Consider the following 13,103-nt stretch of genomic DNA (forward strand, 5'->3'; position numbering starts at 1 on the left):
AAAAAGGCATATCCGGCCTGGAGCTGATGTCGCTAGGGTCCATACGCATGTGCAGTGTATCCAGGGCCGGTGCTCCCACTAGGCAGCTTTAGGCAGCTGCCTAGGGCGGCGGCCACTGGAGGGCGCCTCTTCAGCCCACCATTTGAATCAAATATAGTTGTGGCAGCAGCAGGTGCTGGGAATAGCTCTCTCTAGTTTCCCAGCACCATTCTAAAAACCGTCCCTGGTCCCTGCTGCTGGCGATGGCTGCCTAGCGCTGCTACCGCTGGTGGTGAGACACTGGTCCCAGCTGCCGCCCGCTCCTCACCATTGGCGTCAGCGGGGAACAGTGCCTCCGTGGCAGCAGCGCTAGGCAGTCAGCGGCTGCAGCAGGGACTAGGGACAGGTCTCCCCACCAGCTGCAGAAGAAGGAACCAGCGCAGCCGCAGCGGTGAGTGGCACTTCCTATTCCCCCCGCCACCCCCCCTTCCCAGGGTAATGACGCGGCGGGTGAGCACCGCAGCGTCGTCGTCCTCCCCCCCTGGAGCGCCGCAATCACCAGCACCCCCCCCTCTCCTGTACAGCGGCCGGGGGGCGGGTGAGCACCGGAGCGTCCCCCTCCCGCCTGGGGCGCTCCGGTGCCTTGCACCGGCACTGAGTGTATCGATAATTGGCTGCCGTACGATCAGGACTAAATTACCCCCCATGTCACTACTAAGATTTTGGGTACTGGATGTTACACTGAAGTATGGGATTACTTCTCATATTTTGTCACTATTCAGATTTTAGGTTTATTACACTAAAGGCCCATACACACAGTAGGCGATATTGTTCACAATATTGCTCAGAAAGGGCTTTCCTCGTTAGCAACAGCCAGGCTGCAGCTGTTGCTCCCTTTTCCCCCTGGCATCGGGAAGTGTGTATCTGGCTGTGTCCCTGCCAATGCCAATATCGGCGTGGACTTGTTAAGTGTGTATGGGGCTTAAGATATTTAAAAACTTTAATGCTGCTTCTATTCCCTAGATGGAAGTCTGTGAGGTCTCCATTAATTTAAGATTACTCAGGATATGCAGAAACGCTCTTGTACACATGTAATTAAATTAATTTATAGTAATCATGAGAATATTGACTAATAAAAAGACAGTGATTGTTGATCAAATTAAACATTTTATTTCTTCTTAAATAATTTACAGATACATAAATAATCTCCAGTCATTAAAAAATGTTAGCCCTTCCTGCAAACAATATTTAATAATACCAGTGTTGGACTATTGAAATGAAACAAGGTTCAGAAAACATCAAGGCACTTTACAATAGCATTGTGTAGCATTTATTTGCAAATTTGATTTTTGCAGTCACCCCTGAATTTACATTTATTGTTCAGAAGCCAATGGGTAAGAATAATATACTGTGGGTCAGATGTATCAAGCTCAAAAATTTATAAAATGGAGAGTGATACTCAACCAGCCAATCGGCTCCTACCTGTCATTTTTCAAACCCAGACTGTAACATGGCAGTTAGTAGCTGATTGGCTGGTTATTTGTCATTCTCCATTTTATCACTTTTTGAAGCTCGATACATCGGGCCCTGTAATTCTATTTTTATCCTCGTGGCCTGCAAATTTTTACTGCACAGACATGAAAAAACAGGTCGAACCACTGCAGCCTTGCTTTTATTTTCATACTGGTACAGCAGTTTGACAAAAATAATAGAAATGTTTAACCACCTCGGTGGTATACCTGGAAATTGTCCGGGCTGAGCTGTGCTGCAGGAGCGAAAATTTCCAGGCATACCACCGCCTCTAGGGGCAGCCCCCCCACATCACTCCCCCCTCCTGTTGCTCCCTCCTCCTGTTGCTCCCTCACCCCAGCGATCATACACTGGGGCTCCCATTCACAGCAGTGACCAGGTGGCAGGCACTGCTGGAGGAGGTTCGAGGCGGGTCAGGAGTTCCCCCGAGCTGCCCCGAACCTCCCCGAGTTGGAACTGCCGCCAGGTCACTGCTGCAAATGGCGGCAGGGGAGCCCCGGGACTGGATCAGGATGGGGAGTCGGAACTGGCCACTGCAGCGGTTAACCTTGAGTGATGAGTATTTCTGGCACAGGACCAACTTGCCCTGGTAGGTTGGTCCTGCCCAAGCAAAACCCACCACTCAAGGGGTTACATTTTCTTGTATTCCTCATCACTTTCCTTTATCTCAAACATTAATTTTACTACACAATAGCATTGACTAAAGATGGTTACACATTAGATGACATTGCAAACTATGTGATGCCGTTAACAACTTCCCTTGAACTCCTGGACAAACAATACTGTGCATACACACTGATCGATTTAAAAAATATATAATTTGCTACATTCCAGTAGTATGCTGTCATTGATGATATCCTCAGATTGAGCTGCATACACAGACGACAGAGGACATTGCTAATGACCCCAAGGTATTCAATAATTAAGAATCATGGTTAGAATACCTGAGACATCAAAAGCATATTCCTCAGTGAGTGTTAGGTATAGGGGTTAATTGAATAGCTTCTGGCGAATCAGTTAGCTATGGTACATTACCGCAGCTTACTGAATACAGCCATTTTTATTGTAGTTTATTTATACCAAATATTTAATGCATAAGTCAGCTATGATTGCAATGTCAATCCCAAATTCACTTTATTATGGTTAAAAAAAAAAACAAATAATTAAAAATAGGTATTAAAACCTCAAACATATAAAATCATTGGATTTACAAATGGTTTAAACTTAAAGTAAATTTAAATTCTCATTCAACAAAACACTATTTGTCTTTTATAAAATGCTATGGCTAGTTTATTATTTAACAGAAAATCTACTGTTAATATTTGATGCCGATTTTTTCTTTTACCCAATCTAGGTTTTTATAAACATTTGAATACACCCCATACTTATCACTTTCCCCACAGCCCACTCCCCATGAAACTGTTCCTGCCAGGTACCAGATATTTCTCTTGTGGCTGAAAGTGGTCATTGGGCCTCCAGAGTCCCCGGAACAGGCATCTTTCCCTCCTGAAAAAAGTAGAGAATATTTATATACTGTACTGTCTATACAGTACTACCATGTATCCATCAAATATGTTCTGAGCATATTTTCAAAATACAGTGGCATCACTAGGGGTGCAGGGGTCTCCAAGGACTGACACCAAACCGCCAACTCTTCCCCAGTAACAGCAGCTGAACTGTATCTTTACAAGGGGTAATTATTCATCAATACCTATGGATATAAGGGGGTGTGTATTAGGGGAAGGTAATGCCTCTGCAGGAGGGCAGGGGGTAATGTTACAATGGGATATTTAGACTTAGATGTGAGTGCACTAGGCATTTTTGTACTTAAATAATAAAATAAGGTTTGAAATAGTATGCTGTTAAATTACTTTTCATGTTAGATCAAAACAATAATCGGTACTTGTGGATTATCACGGCTCCCACGATGGCCATCGTATGCGAAAAAATCGCATCGCATGCGATTTGATCACATGCGATCGCATACGATTTTGCACTGAAAAGCATCCAAATGCATTGGAATTAGTATTAAACATGTTCAATGGCCCCCAAATGGCATTTTTGAGGCTGTACCACCCCCACTATCAACGCGAACCTGAAGCGTGGCGAGGGGTGGCGGTACGCGTCCTACGACCTTTTCATACCCCCACTATCCACGTCGGCGCGGAGTTGAGAATAGAAAGTGTGGCGAGCGCAGCGAGCCATCGAGCCCGAAGCGTGGCGAGCACAGCGAGCCCCGCGAGGGGACGCGGATACCTTCACTGGTATCCGCGTCCCCTCACGGGCTTCACAGGTGTCCGCGTCCCCTCGCCACGCTTCGGGCTCGGTGGCTCGCTGAGCTCGCCACACTTTCTATTCTCAACTCCACGCCGACGTGGGGGTATGAAAAGGTCGTAGGACGCGCCACGCTTCGGGTTCGCGTTGATAGTGGGGGTGGTACAGCCTCAAAAATGCCATTTGGGGGCCATTGAACATGTTTAATACTAATTCCAATGCATTTGGATGCTTTTCAGTGCAAAATCGCATGCGATGCGATTGCATACGATTTTGTAAAAAAAACGTCAAAAATCTGTAAAAATCGCATCATATCGCATGCCATCGCATGCCACAATATATGGCATGCGATGGCATGCGATGGGAGCCGTGATAATCCACAAGTACCCAATAATCACTTAAGTGGTTAATAGAAATTAATTCTGAACAATCATACCTTCTCTTAGTCCTGCGCAAATCATATCTTCAGTTATCAATTTGCCAATCTTCTTGTATACATTTTTGCACAAATCATGAGCCACCACAGGGATTTCAATCTAAAATCCAAGAAAAAGTTTTAGAAAAAAAAGATAATATTCACTTTTTTCTTTTAAAATTTGATCAGCCTTTTAAAGTTGTTTAACAATTAGAAATATATATATATATATATATATATATATATATATATATATATATATATATATATATATATACTCTGTATATAAATCAGCAGATGGACTGGAAGCTGGATAACTTGTCCTGGTGCCTTCTCAGCTTTGTAGAAAAGCAAGGAATACAGGAAACTTGTAGAGCGGCACTCAGGTAACAGGTATAGCAATAAACGACACTACTATGTCATAGTCTTAAGGCCGCCATACACTATGCGATTTGGGCCCGATTTGACCCGATTCGGAGGAATCGGGCTGTGAAATCGGGCCAAATCGCATGTGCTGACATCCCATCCGACCCGATGCGCGGTCCCGTGCACATCGGGTCGGATTCGGGAGGTCGGACGGGCTGCACATAAGATTTGTTAAATCTTATGTGCAGCCCAAGGCGGGCAGGGGACGCAGTGTATAGTACGTGCAGTGGACGGAGCCGAGCGGGGGACTGTAAGCAGGGAGCCAGGCTAGAGAGGCAGTGGGCGCACTATCCTGGGCGGGGGAATGCCGCAAATAGATACTTCCAGGCGGTGAACGCCGCAAGGGGATCAGAGACAGAGACCGGGTAGCGTAGGGGAAGCCGGGCACATAGAAATGAATGGACAGCCAGTAATTGGCTGAGAGCTCTCTGACTGAGAGAACTCTCAGCCAATCACTGACTGTTAATTCATTTCAGTCAGTGATTGCTGCTGCCCGGCTTCCCCTACGCTACCCGGTCTATGCTCTCTGGTCCCCTCGTGGAGTTCACCGCCTGGACCAGTGCGACCACTGCCTCCCCTGCCTGGCTCCCTGCTTGCAGTCCCCCGCTCGGCATCTGGCTCCCTCCACCGCAGGTACTACAGGGTGCGTCCGCTGCCTGCTTGCAGCCCCCATGCCCTGCTTAGCTCCCGCTGACAGCAGCTCCCCGGGGGGACTGCAAGCGATTTATCACATGCAAAACCTGGCACATCAAGTGCCAAATCGTATGTGACCCCCCCAGGGGAGTTGTCAGTAGATTAGGTCCGACTTGTCCTTTGGGGGCCTTTAGACATAGTAGTGTCGTTTATTGCTATACCTGTTACCTGAGTGCCGCTCCACAAGTTTCCTATATACTGTATATATGTATTTTTTTTCACAACATAACCAAAAACTAACACAGAGAATACATATTGGAACTACTTGTTAGGACTCTGCCATTCATTGTTCCTCTGTTCTGCCAGAGGTGCTGCTGTTCTCTCCACTCTTGCAATACCTCCAGGCTGTCAGAGTGGCTGCTGTTATCAAGCAGTGGTTCTGTTATACCCCTTTTTACATCACAAATGCCAAGTTACACCCGGGATTCGGACACGGGTCCATCCTGGGAGCGACCCGGCATTTGCGATATTTGGTGCTCACAACAACCCGGCTTATTGCTGGGTTACCGACGTCACCTGGGGGGGGGGCACGGCACACCGACCCGGGTCGACCCAACAACAACCTGGAATTGACTTGGGTTATTTTTGCAAATATCGACTCGGTTTATTCTGCAAATATTATAGTGTTAATGGGCACGTCTAGTGAGCTGCATTGATTGGTGTTTGCCTGTGTTTAAAGGCAGTCAATCCTCAGCATCTGGGCTAGTTATAGTTGTGCCATGCTTAGTTCTTGTACTGCTCTGTCCTGAGACTCTTGACAAACCTAGCCTAAACCTGGGAATCCTGCAAACATTGCCTGAACCTGGGTATCCTGCCAGCATTGCCTGTACTCAGTGGATAGCCTGCTAGCCTTCCCTGTACTCAGTTGGTATCCTGCAAACCTTCTCTGAACCTTGGAACCCTGCAAACCTTGCCAGGTCTCAGCTGGAGTTCTGTATTCCCTGCCTGCTTTTATGTAGCAACCATATACCTACTGTAAAATTCACTAAGCAAGCACTATTGTGTGTGTGCTAATCAGAACAGGACTCTGGGGAACTAATATTGTCTTTAATCACTGAAGTATAACAGATGACTAACTGGTAGTCCCTTAGACTGTGAATAGTGAGGATTGCTGTGAGATGTGAGCTCTCCCATTCACTGCTGTATGAAAAGTGTGCCACTCATGGACTGCATGCTTATTGTCCTTAAGCAGCTTGTATGGTATGCCATGTGCATATGTGTTGTATTCATATTGGGGATGACTGTGGTAGTCATAAATTCGAGGAGATAAACTGGTACTTGTTTCCTAGCACGGCGCCCGTCGGTTCCCATCGCATACCATAACTTAAGGTATGCGATGTGACCCGATCAGACCCGACTGATTTTTAACCTTCAAAGACGTTTCCCGTACAATTAAAAAATCAGTCACTTCGCATGCGACCAATTCGGTGGCATCTCATGCGACCGATTCGGTCGCATCGCTGCGCTCGCCACGCTTCAGGTTGGCGCTGATCGTATCATGGCGTGGCGTTAACAATGGGGGGGGGGTCATCAGGGTGGGTATACAATAAAAAATGGGGTCTGGGGGGCATTTAACATTGGATCCAATGTAAAAATCGGGACGGTCGCATCACATCGCATGCGATGCGATGCGACCGATTTTTCAGACCCAATGTCATACAATCAAAATCGTTGGCGCCGTACAAACAAGTACCAATAAACTATCTAAACTAACCAGAATATAAACCCACTAGCAGAAGGCGCTCTTTCCCCCTCGATTTAATTAGATCTGCAGTAACAATGGACCAAAGGATATCAGGAACCTCATAGATATCCAGCTGCGATAAATGGCTAAAAAAGGATTGCTTAGCCCACTATATGGTGGCCACAATCCCAGGTTGCCCCTGATAAGCCTGCTGGACATAGAAAACTTGAAGGACAATGGTTAATTCTTAAGTTGAAGAAATATTTGAGGACACAAGACAGTTCCCTAGAGAAAGAAGGCCAACCTTAGATGCCACCATGAGACAACCTTTCCCATCCAGAGTGGTAAAGATCTGTGCATTTGGTATATACAGTATGCTATAACTTGCTTCACAGTTCTGATGTGGTGTTGTGGTCTCATCAGAGCCTTGTTCAGATGCACATGGTCAATGAAGGTGCATACCAAGCCATCTTTTTGTACTGCAGAAACCATAGCCAACACCTGTGAGGTGGTTTCTACCACTGGAGCAATGACACTCAATGCTGAAAACTCTGCTTACATTTTCTACTTCATGAACAGAGGTACTAGACAGGGAGCACATACTGTGGGAGAATTAGTCGAATATACACATGAGGTACTGTAAGTCACTGAGAGTTTACTAATGGTATTATAATTAAACAGAAAAGCAAAGTATTTTAACTCTGGAATGTTGAATAACATGCACATTAGCACTTAACGGTATTATCCACAGTTTTATGCGGCCTGCCAAACTTAGGAGTGGTTTGACATGGCTGCCCACTATATGAAAATGCAGTGGGAAATTTGAGGATTGCAGCATGGCCATGCCAATGGCCTTCATTTCCTTGCCACCATATATATTAAGATTCACAGTGTGAGTGCAGTCAATATATGTTTTGCGGTTTGTGCACTTGATATCACATGATGGCATTATTGATCAATACCTCTACAGTGGAGATAGGTGTATGTGCTATTTTTTGGTGAAGTGTCCACAGTGCGAACTTGGTACAGTGGGCTGCCGGTATGTGCAGTGTAAAGTTATCATAATCTTTAGGCTTGGACCTGCACCAACATGCAAAATGATTTTGTTTTCCACAATCGTTGCAATGTTTATTGAAAGCAGGACCTTTGTGGCATTCATGGAAATGGCAACTGCTGCAAAGCATGTTGGGTTTCGTACTTGCTGCAAGTCGAATACATCAGTTTTTTAAACTCATGAATATGTCCAGTGTTCATTTCTTATTATGTAATAAATGCGCATGAGTTACATCATTATACAGTTAAGTTCCACACAGAATCCTGTCCCTTATAAACTCCTTTGCTAATACACCATAATTACATTTCCTTGATAGGAGTTTTCATCTGGTACGCTCAGAAGGGCACTGCAAGCAGTGCTAAAAGCCTGTCTGTCCATTATAACAATTTTCATTGCTAATTATACTGGGCCTTATTCTAGTTCACTCTTTCTGACAAAATCCTTCTTAGATGGACAAAACCATGTGCACTGCAGGTGGGGCAGATGTAAAATGTGCAGAGAGAATTAGATTTGGATGGGGTTTTACTTCAAAGTGAGATATATATTGCAGTGTAAGAATAAAGCAGCCAGTATTTACCCTGCACAGAAACAAAACAACTCACCCAAATCTAATTCTCTCTGCACATTTTACATCTGCCCCCCTGCAGTGCACATGGTTTTGTCCATCTAAGAAGGATTTTGTCAGAAAGCGTGAACTAGAATAAGGCCCACTGTATCTCATCAAACATAACTAGCTATATGAAAAGCAGATAATAATTAAATAACCTCTAAAAGGGCCTCAGGTTGTTTTCTTAGGAATTGCTTTCCCCATCCGCTGACCACTACAAACTCGCCTGCAAAGATAGATAGATTATTATTTCATGTTTCAAAATGAATACAAAATTTGCTATTATTTTTTTAGGACATAACAAATGTATTAAAACTTTTCACATAAATGACATCTGACCACAGTTTCTGAGAACAATTCCTGTTGCATTTCTAACATGACACGAGCATCAAATTGTGGCACACAAAGTTTTCTGCATCTCTGAAGGTGCCATAACCATTTATAATAGTCATTAAACAATTGAATTGCATGCTAATTATTATCATCATTAATGTATATGGCTAGGACGAGCAAGTACAGGGTATATAAACATATCTGTCAGCAGGTGATGCTGAAATAAGTATTAGGGTGGCGTAAAACTGAGGAATTTGATGCCATTGAAGGAAGTATGGAGATTTGCAAATGTTTTGGGTAGAAGTCATACCAGGATCTCAAGCAAGATCTATTTTATGCAACTGTGCCATATATTGCTACCCTGACCCACTTTGTGTAGTGGCTGGACCCCTTTTGGGCCACCTGGACCCCCACGGGTCGGGATTGGTGGTCTTAGTGGAAGTGAACCTAAACTGGACCCAATCATGCCACCATGCGTGGGATTTGGTCCGACAGTGTCCAAATGCATACTAGACAAACAGACAAATAACATATTAGTTCCTATTAACTCCACCAGCATGAGACTACTTAACAACATTTAACCCTGAACTGTCTCATTACACAAATGTACTGAATACTGCTACTGTATATATCATTATAAGCGGGTGGTCTACAGTTGAGATTTATATATATATCCTAAAACTTCTCCAATATGAAAACAACAATCGCCACCAAATTGTGTTGTTACACAAATTGTTTCACCTAATTCTTTTGAATGGTGGAACCCAGGATAAATTAAGGAACCTGCATAGATTATCTGCACATGATGGGAATTTATGACTTATACTTTCCTAGTAGGTCATAGCAATGATAGCAGTCATCTTCATATTGTGCTACATTTTGATTTGAGAAGGAAACCTCAATAATACTCATCGGGATCTAAATACATTTAATTGTACTTTGTAATGACAGGACACCAATGATATAAGATATTATATGTTAGAGTTTAAGGAGGTTATATTACTATATATACCTGGTTATATTACTATATATACCTGTTGACCACCCTCTCCTGCTCAACACCCTCCGCTCCTTTGACCACCCTCTCCTGCTCTCCTGTTGACCACCCTCTCCTGCTCAACACCCTCCGCTCCTTTGGCATCACTGGCACGGTCTTCTCCTGGTTCACCTCATACCTCTCCGATCGCTCCTTCTCTGTCTCCACTCCGAGCTCCTCCTCTCCTACTACCCCCCAGCCAGTCGGTGTTCCCCAAGGGTCAGTCCTTGGCCCTCTCCTCTTCTCCCTCTACACCACCTCTCTGGGCACCCTCATCAGCTCCTATGGTTTTCATTACCACCTTTATGCTGATGATACCCTAATCTATCTCTCCTCCCCCGACTTATCCCCATCACTCCTGTCCAAGGTCTCCGAATGCCTCACGGCCATCTCAGCCTGGATGACCCAACGCTTCCTGAAACTAAACATGGCTAAAACTGAACTTCTAATCTTCCATCCCCCGAACATCCCCTCTTCTCCCACTATCTCCATCAGCATTGGTGAAACCGAGATCACCTCCACCGACCAAACGCGCTGCCTCGGTGTCATCATTGACTCCTCCCTCTCTTTCACCCCCCACATTCGTGCTCTCTCACAGTCTTGCCGCTTTCACCTACGCAACATCTCACGCATCAGACCATTCCTCTCCACTGACGCGACCAAAATTCTCATTCACTCTCTTGTCATCTCCCGCCTTGACTACTGCAACATCCTTCTCTCTGGGCTACCTCTCACCCGCCTCGCACCTCTCCAATCCATTCTTAACACTGCTGCTAGGCTCATCTTCCTCTCCCGCCGCTCTACCTCCGCCTCCCCCCTCTGTTTATCTCTTCACTGGCTCCCCATTCCTTTCAGAGTTCTCTTTAAACTCCTCACCACCACCTACAAGGCTCTCTCCTCCTCCACAGCTCCCTACCTCTCTTCACTGATCTCTATCCACACTCCCTCCTGTCCTCTTCGCTCCATCGCTGACCGCCGACTGACCTCTCACCTAATTACCTCCTCCCACTCCCGTGTCCAAGATTTCTCTCGCGCTGCCCCCCTGCACTGGAACAACCTCCCGCCACCCATCAGGCTATCTGATTCCCTTACCTCCTTCAAGCGCTCCCTCAAAACCCACTTTTTTCGACTAGCCTATCCCTCCTCCTAACCTCTTTTGATCCTCCTATCCTGCCTCCGTTCCCCTCCGTTCCTACTTATCCTATTGTATTTCGTTCGTCCACCCACCTATTTTTAGTATGTTAACTCTTATGAGCAGGGCCCTCCTTCCTCACGTATTCACCCTACCTCATTACCTCACCTGTCCTGTTCTTCCCTTCCTCTACTTCATCTTCAGTCTCCTTGACAATTTTGCCACCTACTTCTGAACTGATGCTGATTTTAGTTCGACCAGCTATACCCCTATTTATACTGTATCTTTCAACACACCCTGTACGTTACCTTGTAATTTGTTTTTTTGTTTGCTATGTACGGCGCTGCGGACACTTTGCGGCGCCTTATAAATAAACGTACTACTACTACTACTACTACTATTGATGCATTGGCAAAACTCACTGACTGTTTGAATAATGTATGCTATATCTTTCAAATGTAGCATAAATAATATATAAATATCCTCATAAGGAAATATCATAACCATCCTAATCATAACATACATAAATGTCACCCAAAGAGAAATGATACATAACAGATCCTAGAAGCTGTTACTCTGTATTAATAGTATATTTAATTACAGCTGTTGTAAAAAAACCATGTGGTTTATATTATGTTACCATATCAGTAGCAACTTGGGTAGACTGTGCAGGCACGTTTATCTTAACTATGTCACCTGTAGAAGGTATTTGGCCTAGGGTCTAATAACAAGAACATTAAATCTTTAGTGCAGTTAGCCAAATTCGCATAGTAAAAATTGGACAGTAAAAATTGTCCATTTGCCTGAATCTCACCGTATGTACACACCATTAGGTCCCCATTAACGATGCAGTTTTTGCACAATTTCACCCGATTCCAATGGATTGGGCTGAGAAATTGGGTGAAATCGTTCCAAATCACAAGTGTATGACACATTTGTGTCATACATGATTGGTCCTGATCTCATGCGTGGTCCTGTGTGCATCGGATCAAAGACATATAGGTGTATCAGTGAGCTCTTGCATAAATAGGTATGATTTAAGGGGCTCTAAAGGCGTGAGGGGGCTCTTGCATATACAGTATAAAGGCATCACTGAAGGGGTCCTGACAGTGGCGTAACAATAGCACCGCAGCCCCCGCCGTCGCGGGGAGGCACTGTGTAAGTGTGGGCAACAGGGGGCTGCGGGACTATTGTAATGCTCCCCCCCCCATCCCCCGCAGCTTTACCTGTATTCGCTGCGGTGGTCCCGGCTCCCCTTCTGGCTTCATTCTGATGCTATGGAGACGGACCATCATAAAAGTTCTCTGAAACTGTCTGCTGTTTGGGGGCGGACATTTTGTGATGGTCCATTTTTCATAGCATAAGAATGAAGCCAGGAGGGGAGCCGGTACCTCAGCTTGAGTGAGCACACTGGTTAGGACCAGCCCAACATCCAGTGATAGCAACATCCAGTGATAACAACATTTTTAGATTACAGAGAAGGAAAAAATATTTATTACTATTGTTGCAATCTCTAAATGTTCAATAAAATAGAATAATAGTTTTTCAGTATTTTTCTGCAGCAATAGCTCAAAAGTGTTCTCATAGATATGCCGTTATCTTTATAATAATAATCTTTATTTTTCCTTCGCTATCCACCCAAATTAAGGGTTTTAGATAATGGTCAAGCTTTAAATTTTGACAATCCTGACTTGGCCAAACAGCAATTATTGTTAGATGTTCAAAGAGCCATCCAGGTGTCAGAAAAAGCTTGCCACATATTACACCTCCATGACCAAATCCATGAATTAGGATATTATTATTCCCACTCTGGCGCTTTTGGAAAATGTTGGGCAGTTTCTTGTTTCCCAGGCTAAAAAAGATATAACTTTCTTTAAATATAAATATTTCCATTGGGGTAAAAAGGTCAAGCAGTGGACTCTACTCTATCTGAAAATCTA

At 44.6% G+C, this 13,103-nt stretch overlaps 1 protein-coding gene across 1 annotated transcript in view; it reads right to left on the minus strand.

The window, feature by feature from the left end:
- Positions 1-1,126: 1,126 nt before the first annotated feature.
- MASP1 (MBL associated serine protease 1) overlaps positions 1,127-13,103 on the minus strand; it is a 141,694-nt gene continuing 129,717 nt past the window's right edge. The window contains exons 14-16 of the mRNA XM_083177515.1: positions 8,821-8,888; positions 4,220-4,319; positions 1,127-3,015 (exon numbers count right to left, since the gene is read on the minus strand). Coding sequence (XP_083033641.1) covers positions 2,825-3,015; positions 4,220-4,319; positions 8,821-8,888 — 359 coding nt within the window. The 3' untranslated portion in view covers positions 1,127-2,824. The remainder of the gene's footprint in view (positions 3,016-4,219; positions 4,320-8,820; positions 8,889-13,103) is intronic.

The sequence above is a fragment of the Crinia signifera genome, chromosome 3, assembly GCF_055691185.1.
Source record: "Crinia signifera chromosome 3, ASM5569118v1, whole genome shotgun sequence".
NCBI classification, from domain to species: Eukaryota; Metazoa; Chordata; class Amphibia; order Anura; family Myobatrachidae; genus Crinia; species Crinia signifera.